General features: G+C 35.6%; 2 protein-coding genes across 2 annotated transcripts in view; one reads left to right on the forward strand and one right to left on the reverse strand.

Annotated features, from left to right (window-relative positions):
- Positions 1 to 4,801, forward strand: part of LOC125812651 (PLASTID TRANSCRIPTIONALLY ACTIVE protein 6, chloroplastic) — a 13,366-nt gene extending 8,565 nt beyond the window's left edge. Inside the window, exons 5-6 of the mRNA XM_049492142.1 lie at positions 4,113 to 4,202; positions 4,291 to 4,801. Coding sequence (XP_049348099.1) covers positions 4,113 to 4,202; positions 4,291 to 4,407 — 207 coding nt within the window. The 3' untranslated portion in view covers positions 4,408 to 4,801. The remainder of the gene's footprint in view (positions 1 to 4,112; positions 4,203 to 4,290) is intronic.
- Positions 4,802 to 7,437: 2,636 nt separating this feature from the next.
- Positions 7,438 to 16,662, reverse strand: LOC125812680 (ribosomal lysine N-methyltransferase 3-like). The gene is made up of 4 exons (XM_049492169.1): positions 16,273 to 16,662; positions 12,572 to 12,768; positions 9,982 to 10,309; positions 7,438 to 8,106 (listed from the first exon to the last, which is right to left on the reverse strand). The coding sequence occupies exons 1-4, from the start codon at positions 16,660 to 16,662 to the stop codon at positions 7,438 to 7,440; spliced, it is 1,584 nt and encodes a 527-aa protein (XP_049348126.1).
- Between the last annotated feature and the right edge of the window lie 962 nt (positions 16,663 to 17,624).

Consider the following 17,624-nt stretch of genomic DNA (forward strand, 5'->3'; position numbering starts at 1 on the left):
TAACAAATGATTATTTACTTCTGCTTTCTGCTCACACATAAAGCATCTTGAGCAAAACTGCATCCCCCTTTTTTGTAATGCCTCATGTGTAAGGCAAGCTTTTCTTATGACCAACCAGACAAAACATGCTACTTTTAATGGGCTTCTTGTCTTCCACACTAGCTTCCAAGGCCATTTTTTAGTCACTGACTGATTGACATTTATCCTCCAGTAGCATGATTTGACTGTGAACATTCCTTTGCTATGTAACTTCCAAATTGGTTTATCCTTTCTTTGAGATATGGCTGGAGGGGTGTTTAGCACCTCTAGTAGCCTGACCACATTCTCAATTTCCCAGTCATTCAAAGCCCTCCTGAACACTAAGTTCCACCTTGTTGGCTCCATACTTGAGCAACAGTAGCAGATCTTTGTAAGCTCAAGGTGTAGAGGTTTGGGAATAAGTTCCTCAGGCTATCATCCCCTTTCCAGATTTCATTCCAGAAATCTGTTTTCAGACCATTGCCCACACTAATATAAATATTGTTATTGAACTGTGGCCACAACCTTCTGATGGTCTTCCACACACAGCATCCAAACGACCCCATCACCTCCTCAGTGGTCCATTGGCTAAACAAGCCATATTTCCCTGCTATGAATCTTCTCCATAGGGCTCCATCTTCAGTACAAAATCTCCATAGCCATTTTTGTAGCAAGCAATTATTCTGGATGCTAAGATTTCTCATGCCAAGGCCACCTTGTTTTCTGCTCAAAGTGAGTGTCTCCCATTTCACCAGGTTGTAGCCTTTCTTTTCTTTGTACCCTTGCCAAATGAAGGATCTTCTCATTCTGTTGATTTTCTTCACAATGCTCTTGGGTATTGGAAATAGATTCATCATGTAGGTAGGTAACCCATCTAAAACTGACTTGATGAGAGTCAACCTACCCCCAGTGATAGGTACTGACTTTTCCATCTTGAGAGTCTTTTCTCACATCTCTCCATCACCTCATTCCATACCTCCAACTCCTTATTTTTGGCCCCCAAAGGCAACCCCAGGTACTTCGTGGGCAGAGAAGCTATCTGACATCCCAAATTCTCAGCTAGATTTTGTATATTGTCTACCTGATTAATTGGGAAGAGGAAACTTTTCGACCAGTTAACATGAAGCCCTGAAATGCCCTCAAATATTGTAAGGGTTGCTCTCAAGTGTCTGATTTGTGCCACTTCTGCTTCACAAAAAACAGGGGCATCATCTGCATAGAAAAGATGTGTAATTTCCAGATCATCACCTCTCCCTATTTGAGCATTGAACCCTTTTATCCAGCCATTTACCTTTGTTGTTCTGAACATGTGGTTCAGACCTTCCATAGTTAGTAGGAACAAAAAAGGTGACATAGGGTCTCCCTGTCTAAGACCTCTATGCGATTGAAAAAATCCTTCAGGCTTACCATTTATAATGAGTGAGAATCTTACATTTGAGATGCAATACTGTATCTAGCCAATCCATTTCTCTCCAAAACCCATGTCTTTCAGAATTTTTAGCAAGAAATTCCAATTAACATGATCATAAGCCTTTTCAATATCTAGCTTGCATAGGATGCCTGGTTTCTTCTGTTTTACCCTAGAGTCAACCATTTCATTAGCCAGCAGAGCAGCATCCATGATTTGCCTTCCTTTCAAGAATGCCATTTGATGTCCATCAACCAGCTTCCCTATAACTATTTTCAATCTTTCGGTGATTAGCTTAGAAATGATCTTGTACACCACTCCAATTAAGCTGATCGGTCTGAAATCCTTTAATTCCATTGCCTCAGGTTTCTTTGGGATCAAAGCTATGAAAGTAGCATTAAAGGATTTCTCAAAATAGCTCCTCATGTGGAAATTGTGGATAGTATGCATGAGATCTTCCTTGAGAATATCCCAACACTCCTTGAAGAAAGATATGGTGAAACCATCAGGACCTGGAGCTTTGTCACCATCACACTGCTTAATGGTCTGTAGTACTTCTTCTTCTGTGAAAGGCCTTTGCAACCACTCATTTTCTTTAGCTGAGACTGTTGGGCATCCTCTAAATTCAAAGGAAGGTCTCCATGGTTCAAGTTCTGTGTAGAGCTTGGAGTAAAATTCAATCATGGCTTCCTTAATTTCTTTAGGATCCTGGGTTTCCTCACCTCTCATCAATAGTTTGTCAATTGTGTTATATCTCCTGCGGGCTGTAGCTACTCTTTGAAAAAAATTAGTATTATTGTCTCCTTGTTTCAACCACAAAGCTCTGGATTTCTGCCTCCAGCTGGCTTCTTCTTGCTTTGCTGATACTTCCAGCTCCACAAGTATTGTTGCTCTTATCAACACTTCATCTTCAAACAGTTCTCTTTCTTCTTGGATTTTGTCCAACTCAGACAATTCTTTTAGTAGGCTATTTTTCCTTCTGGTTCTTTCATTGAAGGTTTGTTTGCTCCATTCTTTCAACTTATGTTTCAGCATCTTTAGCTTGTTGCTAAGTCTGTAGTCAGGGCACCCTTCTACCACAAAGCCACTCCACCACCCCTGCACCATCTCCTTGAAACCATCCACTTTGAGCCACCAGTTTTCAAATTTAAAATAGGATTGCCTATGTTCCCTGTTCCCACATTCTAATAGTACTGGGCTGTGATCAGAGACTGTTCTGGGCAGGATGCTCTGTTTGATATTTTTGAAACACTCCTCCCACTCCATGGAGTATAGGAATCTGTCAAGTCTTGCAGCACTTTGGTGATAGGATCCTCTGAACCAAGTGTATTTCCCCCCAAATAGTTCTGGATCATGTAATTCCAAGTCTTCAATCCACTTGGAGAAATCAGTCATGATATTGGTGACTCTAGTGCACCCTCTTCTTTCTTCCATGTGTCTGACTGTGTTAAAGTCCCCGCTGGTGACCCAGGGGCCTTCACTCAGTTCCTTCATTGCTGCCATTTCCACCCAACACTCTAACTTCTTACTTCTGCTATGTGGACCGTGTACTCCAGTAAAGAACCATGAGAAAGAGTTTTGTATTGATTCAAACTTGTAAGTAATTGAGTAGTTCCCCTCCTCCACCTTTGTGCCTGCCCATGTTCTACTATGCCACATGATTAGGATTCCCCCCTTGCTTCCATCTGCTTCTATGTAGCCGCATCTCATCCATCTACATGCCCATAACTATTTAGCAATCTCCTCTATTCCTTTATTTATCTTTGTCTCTTGAAGACAAACCACATCCACTTTCCATTTCTGCAAACATGTCTTAACAATATTCTTGCTGGAGATGTTGTTAAGACCCCTTACGTTCCATGAGAGAAGTTTTATATTCATTTAAATGTTAAACTGAGCACCCTTCCCCTGTTTCTGATCCCATCCACCTCTTTGTCTAGGCTAGATTGAAGGTTCTTAAGTTCATTTTTCCCTATCCCCCTGCTCTTTGGAGTTGTGGTTATTTCTTAAGAAGATAATGTAGTTCTGATTGAAAAACAGAAGAAAGAGTATCAGAAATGTTCGAAATTTGTTCAACGCAGATACATGTAACTTGCCCTTTCTTTAAGGTCTGAAACTTATTTGAAATTGATAACTTTGATATATATATTTCTACTACTCCCTAAAAGTCCAGTTATAATAGGCTTGCATTTTGACGTACTTTTCTTTATGGGTCTGATGTGCAATTTCTTGTTGGTAATTACTAGTATCCAATGATAGAGCTTTTATCACAACTTTTAAATATATTGTCCCAGATGTAACTGCACAGTGACAATAGCTCTTCACAGACCCTCTTTTCTATAATAGTGATTATCATAGCTTATTACAGCTGCTGTAAGCATTATTATAATGCTACTGTAAGCATTATTATAAAAAGGAAAGAAACTGTAGTGGACAAGAAAATGATCATTCTTTCCCGCCTCACCTTTCTCCAAGAAAAAAAGGAAAGAATTTTGAAAAGAAAGAAAAAACTAAACACTTTAGTTTTCATGATGTACACACTTATGTAAAAATTCATTGCATCATCATTATCCTATTTATTGTTGTTATGGTCTGGAGAATGAAGAAATGCTTTGTTGCCTTTGGTTTCTCACTTTATTTATTGTTTTGTTAGTATTAAAAAGTGATTTTGTTTTCCAAAAAATAGGTGACAGTTCCTGGAGGAAAAAGCAGGGATAGGAAGAATGATTTACTTGTCATCCGTGATAACGGGAACTCATTCAAAATTATACCATCAGTGAGCATCCTTACTCAAATTCTTTCTTATCTCTGTATTATTGTCGCTGTCTATCCATCTCTGATGAGCGGGCATCATATTGATGTAGGAGGAAAGAGATGATTTTACCACTGTGATAGAGAAAGAAGAGTGGAAGAAGACAAGGCAAGACATGGAAAGACATCTTAGTAAGCTAAGGGACTTCAGTGTTTCAAATTGGTTTTAGTTGGCCAATTAATACCATTGTCGAATATTTCTGTGGTAGTTACCTCAGAATTGCTGGAAGAGGTGGACAGATTGAATACCCTAATAGCTGAAGGAAACAATCAGGTTAATCCGAAATTGTTCATGGTGCTGAATGCTGATAGAGCTTACTGCTTCCAAATTTCAGAATCTTAATCTTACATCATCAGTGCCGTCATGACTTGTGAAAATGATCACTGGATGAAGGTTTAGGATGAGCTTAGGTAGAAGGTAATGTAGCAGTAAAATTCATAGTATTTCTAGTACAAGAAAATGTGCAAACTTGAACCAGTATTATGGTAAAGCAATCGAAACAATTTTTCTCTCCTAATTATGAAAGCTGGAGGCATTTGGATTACAGTGCAGTGTAATTTGCTTCAAATTTTGTTAACTGTTTTACAGTCAATATTTGCTTCTCTGTAACTATACCAAACATCTGTTTTGGTTCTTCAGTATCATAAGTCATATCATTTCTACTTTTTCGAAGTAAACCAGTTTTCGAGTATGTCATGATCAGTATAGAATTGTTTTATGATTAGATCGCATCAAGAAAAAAGTCAAATTATAAGAAATAGGTAAAGCATCAATTGGAGAAATCTATCACAACAATCAAGTAAAACATGTATGGTAATGCCAACTAGTAATTGAGAATTGTGAAGTGAGGTTGAAGTACACTTTTTTTTCTCTCATATAACCAATATCACTAAACTACCAAATTGTTGATTCCAACAGACAACTCTCAAAAAAAGACTTGTATATTCTGAATACATGTGATAAATAAAGATAAAATATGGTGTTGCTCACATGCTTGAGACTGACTTGGGAATTTAGTTTTTCTTTGTAGTAGATGATACTTTGCCAATATGTTTTTAGGAGAACGCATGCAATTTGACAAACTACAAAACTCTCCGAGAAGAGAGTTTTTGGTCAAAAACATTTTTAACCTATACCCCAAGCTTAAACTATAACTTTAAAATATATGTTTTTGCCAAAGAACATCCTCTAAATATTCGAAAGTTAAGAATTTTCATCCTTCTGTTAGTTATTGTAAAAAAACTGAGGGATACTACAAAAACACGTACAGTTCACATGCCTATCAACAAAAAATTTCCTGCATAATTTCATTACATGTTATAAAAAGTTTTAGAAAAAAAGAATATTAGAAATTTTGGACATCATTGCTGGTTAAAACAAAAAAATGTTAGGATCTTTTAATTATCTTTCCCTTTTTCAAAGTCAAATTGTAGTTAGATCAATAATTTTTTGAGGCAATCTGATATTGAATTGATCAAAATTCTGATTATGTCTCACATAGTCGCATTCGAGTTTCATTCTCCATTATTGGAAGTCTCCAACAAACACCGCTTCTAGTAGATTTAATTGAGAAGAAACATATTTCAATTGATAATTTTTTACTATTAAGTCACATGAAATATAAATTAAAAAACTATCAAATTAAAAGATTTCGCATAACACTAAACTCAGTTGCCGAAAAAGTTCACGATAATATTTTTGGCGTATCTCAAAATAATAAATACGAAGGATGACTTGATTTTTATGGAATGTGTTAGTTTTCTGGTGTATCTTAAATACTTGTAAGATGTTTTCTAATATTTTTTTTATATATATATATATATATATTAAGGATATAATTTAAGTTTAAATATAGACGCATCGAGGAACATGAATAGCTTTCCTCCAATTGATGCTTTTTCCTTGAAACTAATAACACAAAATTTACATTAATACATAAACAGTTAAACTATGTATTAATTTCTTTCAAAAATACAATTAACTGGAAAGTCAAATTTACGACAACTAAAATGGCATTATCAATTTTTTTAAAAATCCATCATTTCATAACCATACTTTTATCTATAAACAAATAAAACGCTTAAAACTAGAAATATTTACAAATTATCAATTCCTAATGCAAGATATTTTTATTTTTAATGTTATTTTAAATTTTAAACTATGGCCATAACGAGGTGGAATATTTTTAGTTAACCAACGTGGTAATAATGTATCATTTTGAATGACAAAAATTTAACTTTTCAACGAGTTATAATTTTTATAAAATATATTCCGGAGATGTTCCTCCATCCTAAAATTGACCTGGTACAATGTCCATTTGCGGTGTGGGTCGAAAGACAACATAATTCAGTTCATGAGATCACAACAATATTAGTTATTTAGCAAAATAATAGTACTGAAAATTAGATAAATATTACGGCTGTAATATTTTAAGTATTCAGAAATAATACTTGAGACATAGTCTTAAGAAACTATTTTAGGAGTGTAAAATGTTTCTCCAGAGTTAAATTGAAAAGTAATAAGTTGGGCTTCGCTTCCTCAAATTATTGCTTCCGGCTTGTTTCAACTTATTTTGGCTTAAACGGCAAATGATTTTAAGCACTTTTTAACTTTGGCTTCAATTATTGCGTTTGCCTTGTTTCAACTTTGCCAGACACTGAGATAAGTCAACAATAACTTTAAATAAGCTGGTTAAACCAAATTCAAACACTCTCCAAGTCAAGAAGTGAATGTCAAACTACATTCCTAATATTTCAAGAGACATTTGTCATCTTCAGAGACATGTAAAAAACATTGTAAGGGTGACAAAAGACCGAATGAAATAGCTAACAAATCTGCATTATAATTTCAATTGGATTACCATAAGATACAATTTCAAAAAGGTTCTTTCAAAGAAAATGAATACTGCATAATAAGATAGCACTAGATACCCCTATTTCGCAACCAAACCGTGTCAACCAAAACAATTGAGATAAAAGTAATGACAGATTTTTCAAAACAAGGAGAATGTGAACAGAATACTAGTCATTGGAGTTGCATTGCCAGCTCATGATTCCAAAAGCAAATACAACACCAGAATTAATGTCAAGAACAACAAACAAGCCCAAGAAACAATTAAGGAACTTTGGTTGCGGGAGTATGATATGGAACTCAGTCTAGTATGCACCTTTCATCCAGAAACACATCTGGCGGTCACAGATCATTCAAACTTTGCTCTTTTTCTAGTTTTACCTCCTTTTGTTTGCATTATAGCACCAGCAGAGGCATAACACCTTAGCTTTTCAAGGATCCTTCTCTCACTGATGCGCAACACCAATGAATAATATATCTTAGGTTCTTTCACCAGACAGCAATAGTTCAAAGTTTTGATATCATCTTCTAGATGGTTTGAACCATATAAACTTTCCCGAATATCTGCTAGTCCCGACAGAGCCACACAAACACCATCTGTCAGCAACATATTGTTGCTCGACTCAACACCTTCTCGAAATAAAACAATATCTTTCTTCGACAAATTGAAGCCCTCAGAATTTTCAAAACCACTGGTGATAGTTACTGCAAGATCGAGTTCAGCAAACACTTCCTCTGGCAATAATATTATGTAAAGCAAAATCAACAGCTCAACTTGCGGCTCCCCATCAAATGAAATTTCAAAATATTCTGAATTTTGGCTAACACATCCAGAATAATCTAATTTTCTCCATAGTGATAACCTCCTCCTACTGTAGCGATGTGAAAACCGAGATGAACTCCACTGAAGTACAAGCTCCAGATCAAGGTTCACAATGTCATATTGGTTATCAGGCTCTGCAAATCCATACCTATGTAACAGAGCAGCATTACCTAAAGACCCATACGTATTGAATACCTACAAAGATTACACAGTAAGAGAGTATAATACACTCAACTTTCTTACAATTTCATATAAAAGTGAATGTACAACCACAAGATCATCATTAAATAAGTTGTTTACAAACCAGTACGAAATATCAATTGGACAATAAGGGGTTAATTAGTTCACACACTAGTTATATGATTATAACATAGAGATTATTAACATGGTGAATAACAATGAAGGAATTCTTATGCAGTAAAAAATAGCGTAGGGATTGTTATGCGGTGCATAACACTACAAGGAATTTTATGTATACCCTACTAGGCTACTACAAGGGCATATTTTGACTTTAACTTACCGCATTGCTAATATATGAATTTGTATCAACATTCTATCCCACATAAAAGAAATCAGAGATTCTCACGCCTGTTTACGTGCATTATTTAATACATCCAACCAAAAGTTGCATTTGTTATTTTGAGATTAATTCCTTTAGCAAAACGTTAAACTAGTTATGTGGCAATTAATGTATTCTTATCCGGCCAACCAAACATCCTATTAGTTTATGCGACAGCTTATCTTGGGATAATTCACCCTAGTCCCTCGAGTCAAACAACCACTAAGGGGTCATTTGGTAGCTAGATAAGAAATAATTTATCCATGAATTAATTTTCGTATAACTTATATGACGTTTGGTAGGTAGATAGAGAAAATAGAAAAGGGCTAAATGTACCCCTGTACTATTAGAAATAGTTTAAATATACCCCTCGTTATACTCTTGGTCCAAATAATCCCTTCCATTATACTTACAATCCAAACATAAATTGGGACAGAAGGAGTATTATTTTAGAAAGCCACTTGCTTAACCCTCTCCAACCATTGCCTCCACTTAGAATCATTTTCTTTGCTTTTCTTTTCATTGTGCCCATATACGATTTCCCAACAAGTTCAGTAGCAATATTTCACCATTTAAGATTGGATGATGAATTAGGTCCAGCTAGTACTATTACTGATGATAATCCATCAAGATTCAAAAAAATCATATGTTGGCAGTTGACAGTTGACACCATGAAAAGAAGAGAACTCAAACCGGACGTAATGGGTCAAAAAAGAGTTAAACGAATGGATTTTTAAAAGAACCAAGTAATTTAAAATTAATTTGTAGTTACGGCAAATTTGTGTCAAAATATAATGAGAGGGTGTATTTGAACCAAAAGTATGACGAGAGGGGTATATTTAGCCCTAAAGTATAACAAAGGGTATATCAAAACTATTTCTAATAGTACAAGGATATAGACCCTTTTCCATAGAAAATAAATTATTTTGTATAAAGTAAACACGACGTTTGATTGATAATTTAGAAACGAGCATAACTAATACAGTATTAGTTATGAGGAAATCTATGTAATATTTTATGCAGGATAGAAGGTGAAATAACTAATACATGTATAACTAATACATGAAAAACTAATGTCTACATAACTAATACCTTCATAAAATAATACATAGATTTCTTCATAGCTAATCCCTACATTACTAATACTTGGACAATTCTAACCTACTTCCAAACAACTCATAGAATATCACTCAGATTGTCTTGATTAGTTAAAAGAAGATATCATAAAGCAGATGTTTCCGTTGCATCTATTTTTCAGCTATTCCCTTGCCCAAGAGGAGGAAAGATATCAGTTATTATTTCTCCCCCTTCTTTACTTCTTTAAACGGTTGATAGGTAATGTATTTTGCAGTGGGATGCTTCATGATAAGGAACTGTCAGCATACTGGCAGGATCTAATTCATAATCAAAGTAGGCTGTCCAACTTCAACTAAAAAAAAGATGAAAACCTTGCTCATCTGTGTGACACAGTAGCTGCAATTACAAAAACAATTTCAGATTTAAGATCTCACCTCAGCCCCAGCTTCGACCTTTTTCACCATGATCATTTCCAAAACTGTAAGATCATCCTCAGAAGCTGAAGAAAACTCCGAGTAACTCCCACTAATCGATTCATCCCTTGAATTAACCTTGGTTGGTTCATTGTCGTCATTTCCATGCTTGTCGCTGTGAGCATCATCATCCAATTCGGAATGAGAAGACTCCAAGTCACTCCTTTGGAGGCATTCACCTCCTGAATGAGTCTTATCATTTCCGTAATTTTCATTGTCAGCATCATTATTCAATTCAGCATAAGAAGATGTGAAGTGTACATCCTCAGCACCAGTTTTGTGATTAAACCTGCACATCAAATGTTTTTTGGATTGAGAGGAACCCTTCAACACAACAAATCAAGACTGACATAATTTTATAGCACCGGTGCAAGAATACAAAATCAGCTGGGTTCATCAGTTTCAGGGGAAGTTAAGAGAATTTAATTGTTTTATAAGGTAGATACATGCCCTTAAATGAAATGTGTATCAGAGGTCATAGAGAAAACAATCATTCTGCACTAGAGTGCTCTCCCGCTGGAGCCTCTATGAGTTCATTGGTCAAGACATTGATCCAACAAGTAAAAATTAACCAACTTTTGATGAGTTACTGAACTCCTAGCACATAGATATTCTAGGTTACAAGAGGATCCACACGCATCAAGCTAAAAAGTCTCTGAAACAGATCCATACTGGGAACCTTTGCCAGTCGGACCAGAAACAATTTTAAATAGCAGTAAGGCCGGATGCTCAGTTGGTTTTTGTACAAAGTTAGGGTATTACAATTGAGTTTGCATAGTAACTTACTGCTTCACTTAGAATATCAGTCAAATAATCCTTTCGATAGGTCCATGGACAAGGATGAAGTTATAGCAACCCTAAGAAGACCGTCGTTAAGGTCTCAAGCTAAGGAGTTGGAAGGCAAGGTTGTTGGGCTTCGATGGGAAATCAAAAAGATGCCTATCGTGGAAGAAGAGCCCAAGAACGAGACCAATAATTATGGTGAAGAGTGAGTTGAGCCCAAGAATTATGGCAAAGAGTGTGTAAGTGCTACATATATTTTATGGTCCAAGTTCAATCCCAAGAGGAGGATGATTAGGCCCACATGAAGCCCCAAATGAGTTGAGAGAATCTTGCCCCCAAGGAGCTACAATTCACGCCTAAAGTGGAGCAAATAGGTGTGTGGTTTTTGGTGAAAGTTTGGCAACTTCTATTTCGTTAGGCGAGAATTTTGATATTATATTTACATGTTTATCTAGTTTAAAGTTTTGTAGTTAGGTTTTTACTATTTATTGTTTCCATAGAAGTAGGATTTGAATCCCAGCTATTTGGGATAGGTTTGCATTTTGTTCCTTTTTTCAAGATAACACATCATTATCAATATTACCGAGAGTTCTTTTTATACAGTTGTATTTGGCCACTTGGGATTTATCTTACAACCTTACATGACCAATTCTTTCAAGAGGTATGATTAATTCTTAACTTGATATCTTTGACTTCTATTATTAAAGAAAATTAAAGAAGGCAATTAGTTATGTTTACCAATTCTCAAAAATAAAAAAGGCAATTAGTCGTAAACTATTATTGTCTCTAATTTCTTCGATATAGGGGGTCTAGATCACTTTGTTATCTAGAAAGACCAGATTGGCTTGGTCTTCCATAAGTACCTCCATATTTTGTTCTTGAATTGATTCTACATGCTTTGTGCTCTATAAATCTAGTTCCAGTCTTTTCAGCAAGTGAGCAAGTGAGACTGGCGAAACTTGGGTACACTGAAGACATAGCAATTGCTTTTAATCCACTAATTTTGATTACTAAGCTCAACTAGGGTCCTTAGCACTTAATTTTGAAATTTGGGTATTTTCTTCTCGAATTTTACATATCTTTAATTTCCTCTAATGTATTTTTGCATTTGCATTATTTCCTGTTTCCGTTCAAGTAACCTGATTCTTATCACCTTTATAAGAAATTACTCTATGGTATTTTATCTATCTAAAACATTTGATTGTCAAACAAGCAATGGCACTATATTTGGGGAGTATATTCTTTCTGGTAGTCCACTTAATATTTCCACCAGTTCAGTAGTTCAAGCAACACATATACCTATTAGATTTGGAATAAGACAAACGAGACAACAAGTCGTTAAAATAAAAATAAAAATGCAATGAAACTCGGTAATTGCAAAACTATGAAGTTAAACAAAGTATGGCTAGGAAATAAAATGGATACACGAAGAGGACTTAAATAAGGTGAGAGAAGAATAGATTTTGACTTTTCAAGCAATGTGGTTAGGCTACCAAAAAAATTTAAAACCAGGACACTGCTCACATGCATACACGAGGCATAGATTTCACAATTATCATGAAACAACACTGATGAAATTTATGACGTGTAACATCATGACATAACAAGGAGCGAATGAACCCCTCACAGCAGAGGTAAAATAAGTCAGCAACTACCGTTGAATAGGAAATAGTGAGACAGCTCAAACCAATATGGGAAGCTCAGTAAGTAAGAGGGAGATGAAGCAGTAAGAATTGATGCAGAAGATTCCACTAAAAGGTATACTCACAGATCTGCCAAGGGAACCATTCCACATCCATGGTAATCATCTATTTCAAAAGACCGCGACGCAATTAGACTTTTTGCAGCAAGATACTCCTTAACACCAAAATGTTCTGCTTTAAGCTGTAAAGAAACTGAAGTTAAGAGAGGCTCAATACACTCTTTCCAGTCCTCGTAGATAAGTGCCTTGTCGTCTTTAACTATCTGCCTACAAATACATCATAATGGTCATACAATAGAATAAGAACAGAATAAAGTCTAATATGCACGATTACCCAACTTCAAATAGCTTGTCAGAAAATCAAAAGTTGGCAAAGCAGCAAATACATTCTTTCGTAGAAGAGATCTCATTCTCTTTTAGTTTGAAGTTCACCAAACAGAAGTAGCAACACAGGCAGGCAGCGACATCAGCAATCTTTTTCTTCAGATGATAACGTAATGATTTTATTGCTGTGTCCGAGAAAGCTTCATATACAAGCAAATGACATGAAGTAGAGAGATCTAGGCAAAAATGTCATTATCCTAAAAAGCCACCCACTCATCAATAATCACCGGACTTCCATGGTTGCCCAAATCGTTAACCAAAAACAAAAAACGTTAACCAACTATATTTGCATAAGAATTTCAACCCTTTCTGACAGAAGCTATCCTATTTGTTTATATGCAACCATTTGACGAATGCCAAAGGGACAACTTCATATGCTCGGCTTCTCCTTTTTGTTTCATTTGAAAGCCGAACAGAGCAACAAGTTCTTCACTCTTCTGGCATTATTTGGATGAATTTCAATAAGCTTTACTGAAGACTGAACAATTACTCTAGAAAGTTCCAACATAATATTTTCAATAGAAGTATCAGGATTCCGCACACAGATTATTGAGCAGCAGATTCATCCACATTAAAAAAACAAAAGAAGTTGAACTATTAAACAACTTATAATATCCTTCTAGAATAAGTCCAGCTACACCACAAAAAGGATCAGCCGTACTGGGACATGAAAACAAATTATGATAACACTTATGAAAGAATACATTGACACCGACATTACATGGTTAGACCTACATCAATCGGCATAAAGGAAGAATTTTCCTACAACAGAAGTATTAAACATATTGAAAAAGAATACAAATTAGAGATCCCACTCTACGTTATCCAGAAAATAAATCCAAGATCAAGAGTATCCCATAAATTCATTCCATGACAATTTCACACAAGTGTATCCATAACTTATTTCTATACTATTTTCTCACAATTCTGCCACATATAGTTTACAATTCTCTCAATGCTCTTACATTGACAAAACTCTCTCAACCTCTCAGTTCCATTTTTTTACATTTTCAGTTCCTTCCACAACTAAACAATGAATAAGAGATGGCAATTTATAAAGTTGATTCCCTCACCAAACCTAAGTGGCCAACTCACTCTGAGTTGTACTCACAAAAAATACAAGTCAACTCAATACAAGTTATATCAAGCAGCAAGACATCGCAATACAAGTTGCAATCAAGTTGCAAGCGAATTCAAAATTGTAATCTCTCACTCAAAAATGTAGACAAGTTGCAAACCAACTTACTCCAAGTTGTAATCAAGTTGCTAGCCTACTTACTCAAAAGAAAAAAATAAACAAAAAATAGGCTTGTTAGCACTGCTTACTAGGGATTCAGTAATACAGAGAGGATTGGCTGGAATTTCTAACACAATAGACTTGTTCCACCTCAATCAGCTCTTCTTGAAGTTCTTTTACTACAACTTTTCCATCAAAGAATTTTATAAGCTCTTACCACTTGTGCCTTAATATGCACTATCCTTTCATACTTCCTCCAAGTTGTGCTTACACATGCTCCAATGTCTCTATACTCCAAATTACATTTTTCTAAGCATCTTGCAATACTTGACTCTCAGATTTGTTGTGCATTGCTTACTAGGGATTCAGTAATATAGAGAGGCTGACTCCACTTCCTCAAACATACGGTAAGGAGTTGTCACACAGAAGCTTGAATTTGATGCTACTTTGGACGATTTGGCATATTCGTTCATGTGGAAATTGGAATAGTAGCTTGTTCTTTGCATACTACTCTGATAAAACATATCGATTTGGCAAAAAAAGTTAATATTTGGAGTAGGTGTAAAAGGGTCTGCACTTCCCATCCATTGCAACCCCACAAATGGCTTTATACATGAGAATACGCCTTTCATTGTTTTACAACCCTGCAGATAGTTAGGTCTAAAAGGGAACTCACCTTCAATCTATTTCAGAACCACATATTACAGGGAATTCGCCTACTCCATCACAGTCCATATATGATAGAAATCACCTTTCATCCTTTTAACCCATAGATGGCTCAAGAGGACTCTCTTCCATCTAACATAGCCTTAAAAATGCTAGAGTTGCAAAAGAAATCATCACTCTATCCATTACCACACCACATAGGCTTTACAATACAAAGGAATTCATCGTCCATTCATTGCAACCCCACACAGTCCCAAATAAGTTGAGGTCGGGTATATGAATCCTCATTTCGGCATTTCAGCTCATATCATATCATAGATGGGTGAAAAAAAGGAACTCGCATTCCATCCATTACAAATCTACAAATGGTTAGAGTATACAGGATTCACATTCTCACAATCACATTATAATTTATTGCCTCTGTCTCAAAGTGATCAGAAAACACAATCTAAACTCCAAAGACACCGATAACCATGAAAAATTCAATAGTATGGATACAGTGTGTAATACAGACTTAGATATAGATAGGGCCCAATGGGAAACAAAATTCATATAGGTGATAGCTACTAGTTGAGCTTAGCTTTTAAACTCGTATAGAACTTCTGTTATTATTATTATCATTATTATTTATATATAGTTTTAACGTATTTTCCAGTTTTATTTTATTCATTATGAGTATGATATAATATGAGCTTAAATGAAGAAATGAGGATTCATATAGCCAACCCAACTTGTTTTGGATTGCGGTGTAATTATTGCTATTATGGATACAATGTGTCAAGCTCTGCTACCAATTTTTAGGCTGACAATTCAAACTGGACAGCAAATAAGATAAAACAACTTTAGTATTTCCTAAAAATTCTTTCAAGTCCTCATACTTGAAAAGATCTCTCTCTAACTTCCACTCATACTTATGGTCTATGATTGTCATTCCATCCATGGCTAAATATTGAACAAGAGACCGCTATTTTACAGTTGATTCTCTTTCACCAACACCAAGAGGCAAACTCAGTCCAAGTCATAATCAGATTACAAGACAGCTCCTCTGAGCAGCAATGAAGTTGTAAGACAACTCACTCCAAGTTTTAATCCTATTCAAAGTCAACTCACTCGTAGTTGTAATCAAGATACATGCCAACTCATTCAAGTTTCAAGTTGCAAGTGACCTTACTCAACTATTCAAGAAGATGCCACTAAACAATCTGCGCAGAAAATTTTAAGAACATACTCATCAAAGAAATTTAAACATTTTTCCAGGACGTTCCAATTTGCACCAGAGTTAAAGAGTTTATGTGCAAAGCCATCTACGTTAAACCTAAAAAGATTACTGTAGAATCAAGCAGAGAAGCTTGGAGATTCTTTATAGTAGCATCATAGACAGGCGAAGAAAAGCAAAAAAAACTTTGGACCTTAGTTAGGGTAACTTATACTTGTGTACAGATAGTATATTAAGAATGAATAGAAAGATATATTAGGAGACCTTGTGAAGCTCAGTTCCGGCGAGAAGAGAGTCGATTTGAGATAGGGACCACAACAAAGGGATAGGTTCAGAATAAGGGATCAACTGGAGATAACCAAACCAAGGAGATAGCGGACCAAGGCTTCGCTCATACATGATGACAACTGCTAGAGCTAAGATGCCTTCAAGCTCCGATTCCTCTATCATTTGCCGCGCACCTGAAGTTTTTACCGTCAAGCAACTCTCCTTGGGAATAGTCGCCACTAAATCACCAACATTGAGATCGCACAAGGCTCTTACGGATACCGCCGAAGAGTTCGTCGTCACTACCACGTCCAGCGCGTCGCTACACTCTACATGTTGCGACTTCATCCAATTCTTGAATGCTCTCAATTTCCTACTAGAAACCATACAGTAATATAAACGTTAATTCCATCTTCATCATCATGCATATAGAGATTTCGGCAGTGCTCATACCTGGTTGCCATTGCTACAGCAGCGGCGGCGGAAGGTTTCACTGCCGGCTTGCAATTTTTTCTCATATAAATAGCTATGCAAAATGCAATAAATGGTGCTCAACTATTCGACTAGGTTTAAAACAGTCACATATAATTATACATTTATCAAATTTAATTATAATTATTTAGCTATTCAAAATATTACTTATCAAGTTTGGTCTATTAATTATTATATATATAAAATAAATACACACTAATCATTTTTAGTCTCTTACTCATTTTAGTTCTTTAACTATTTAAAAATTTATTAGGTTTAGTCTTTGTTTATTTTATATATATATATATATATAATATATATATATATATATATATATATATATATATATATAAATAGATTTATATTAATAGAACTCATGCCTTGAAATTAAATTTTTAAATCATTTTTTCAATTGTTTCTCTCTCCCCGACAACTTTTCTTCAAATTACTATTATGAAAAGAACTTTAACCTCAATGATTCAAAATAAAATTCACGAAGAAAGAAGATATAAGTCATGATTTTATTCAATCGGCGTCAACACCTTGATCCAGTATGTATCCAGCCACCCATCTCAATAACTGTTGCTTTTATGACACATCCTTCATAGCATTTTTATCATGGACCACTTGCATCCTATAGTCAAACTCAGTTGTGGAGGTAACCTACTCATATGTCGGTCCATGGAGGAACCATCGGACCATGAGCTCAGATAAATCTATGGGGATGTCCTATACCAAAGTAGTCAGAAGTGAGGGCTGCTCAAGCTCTTTGGCCTTCTTTGGTAAGGCATTTTGCACCATTGCCGCATATGAGGTGTATAACTCACGAACCATGGATGCACTATATCTCCCTATGGTCTGCTATCCAAGCACATCAG

The sequence above is a fragment of the Solanum verrucosum genome, unplaced genomic scaffold, assembly GCF_900185275.1.
Source record: "Solanum verrucosum unplaced genomic scaffold, falcon-dt-bn FXZP01000275.1, whole genome shotgun sequence".
Lineage (NCBI taxonomy): Eukaryota > Viridiplantae > Streptophyta > Magnoliopsida > Solanales > Solanaceae > Solanum > Solanum verrucosum.

Bases quoted from the DNA above. Each gene is read 5' to 3' on its own strand.
- LOC125812680 (XM_049492169.1), bottom strand. From the start codon at position 16,662: ATGGTTTCTAGTAGGAAATTGAGAGCATTCAAGAATTGGATGAAGTCG. The intron at 12,769-16,272 runs GTCTCCTAATAT...ATTTGTAGGCAG, and splicing joins CCGGAACTGAGCTTCACAAG to ATAGTTAAAGACGACAAGGC. The intron at 10,310-12,571 runs GTGAGTATACCT...TTTGATGTGCAG, and splicing joins ATGGTTCCCTTGGCAGATCT to GTTTAATCACAAAACTGGTG.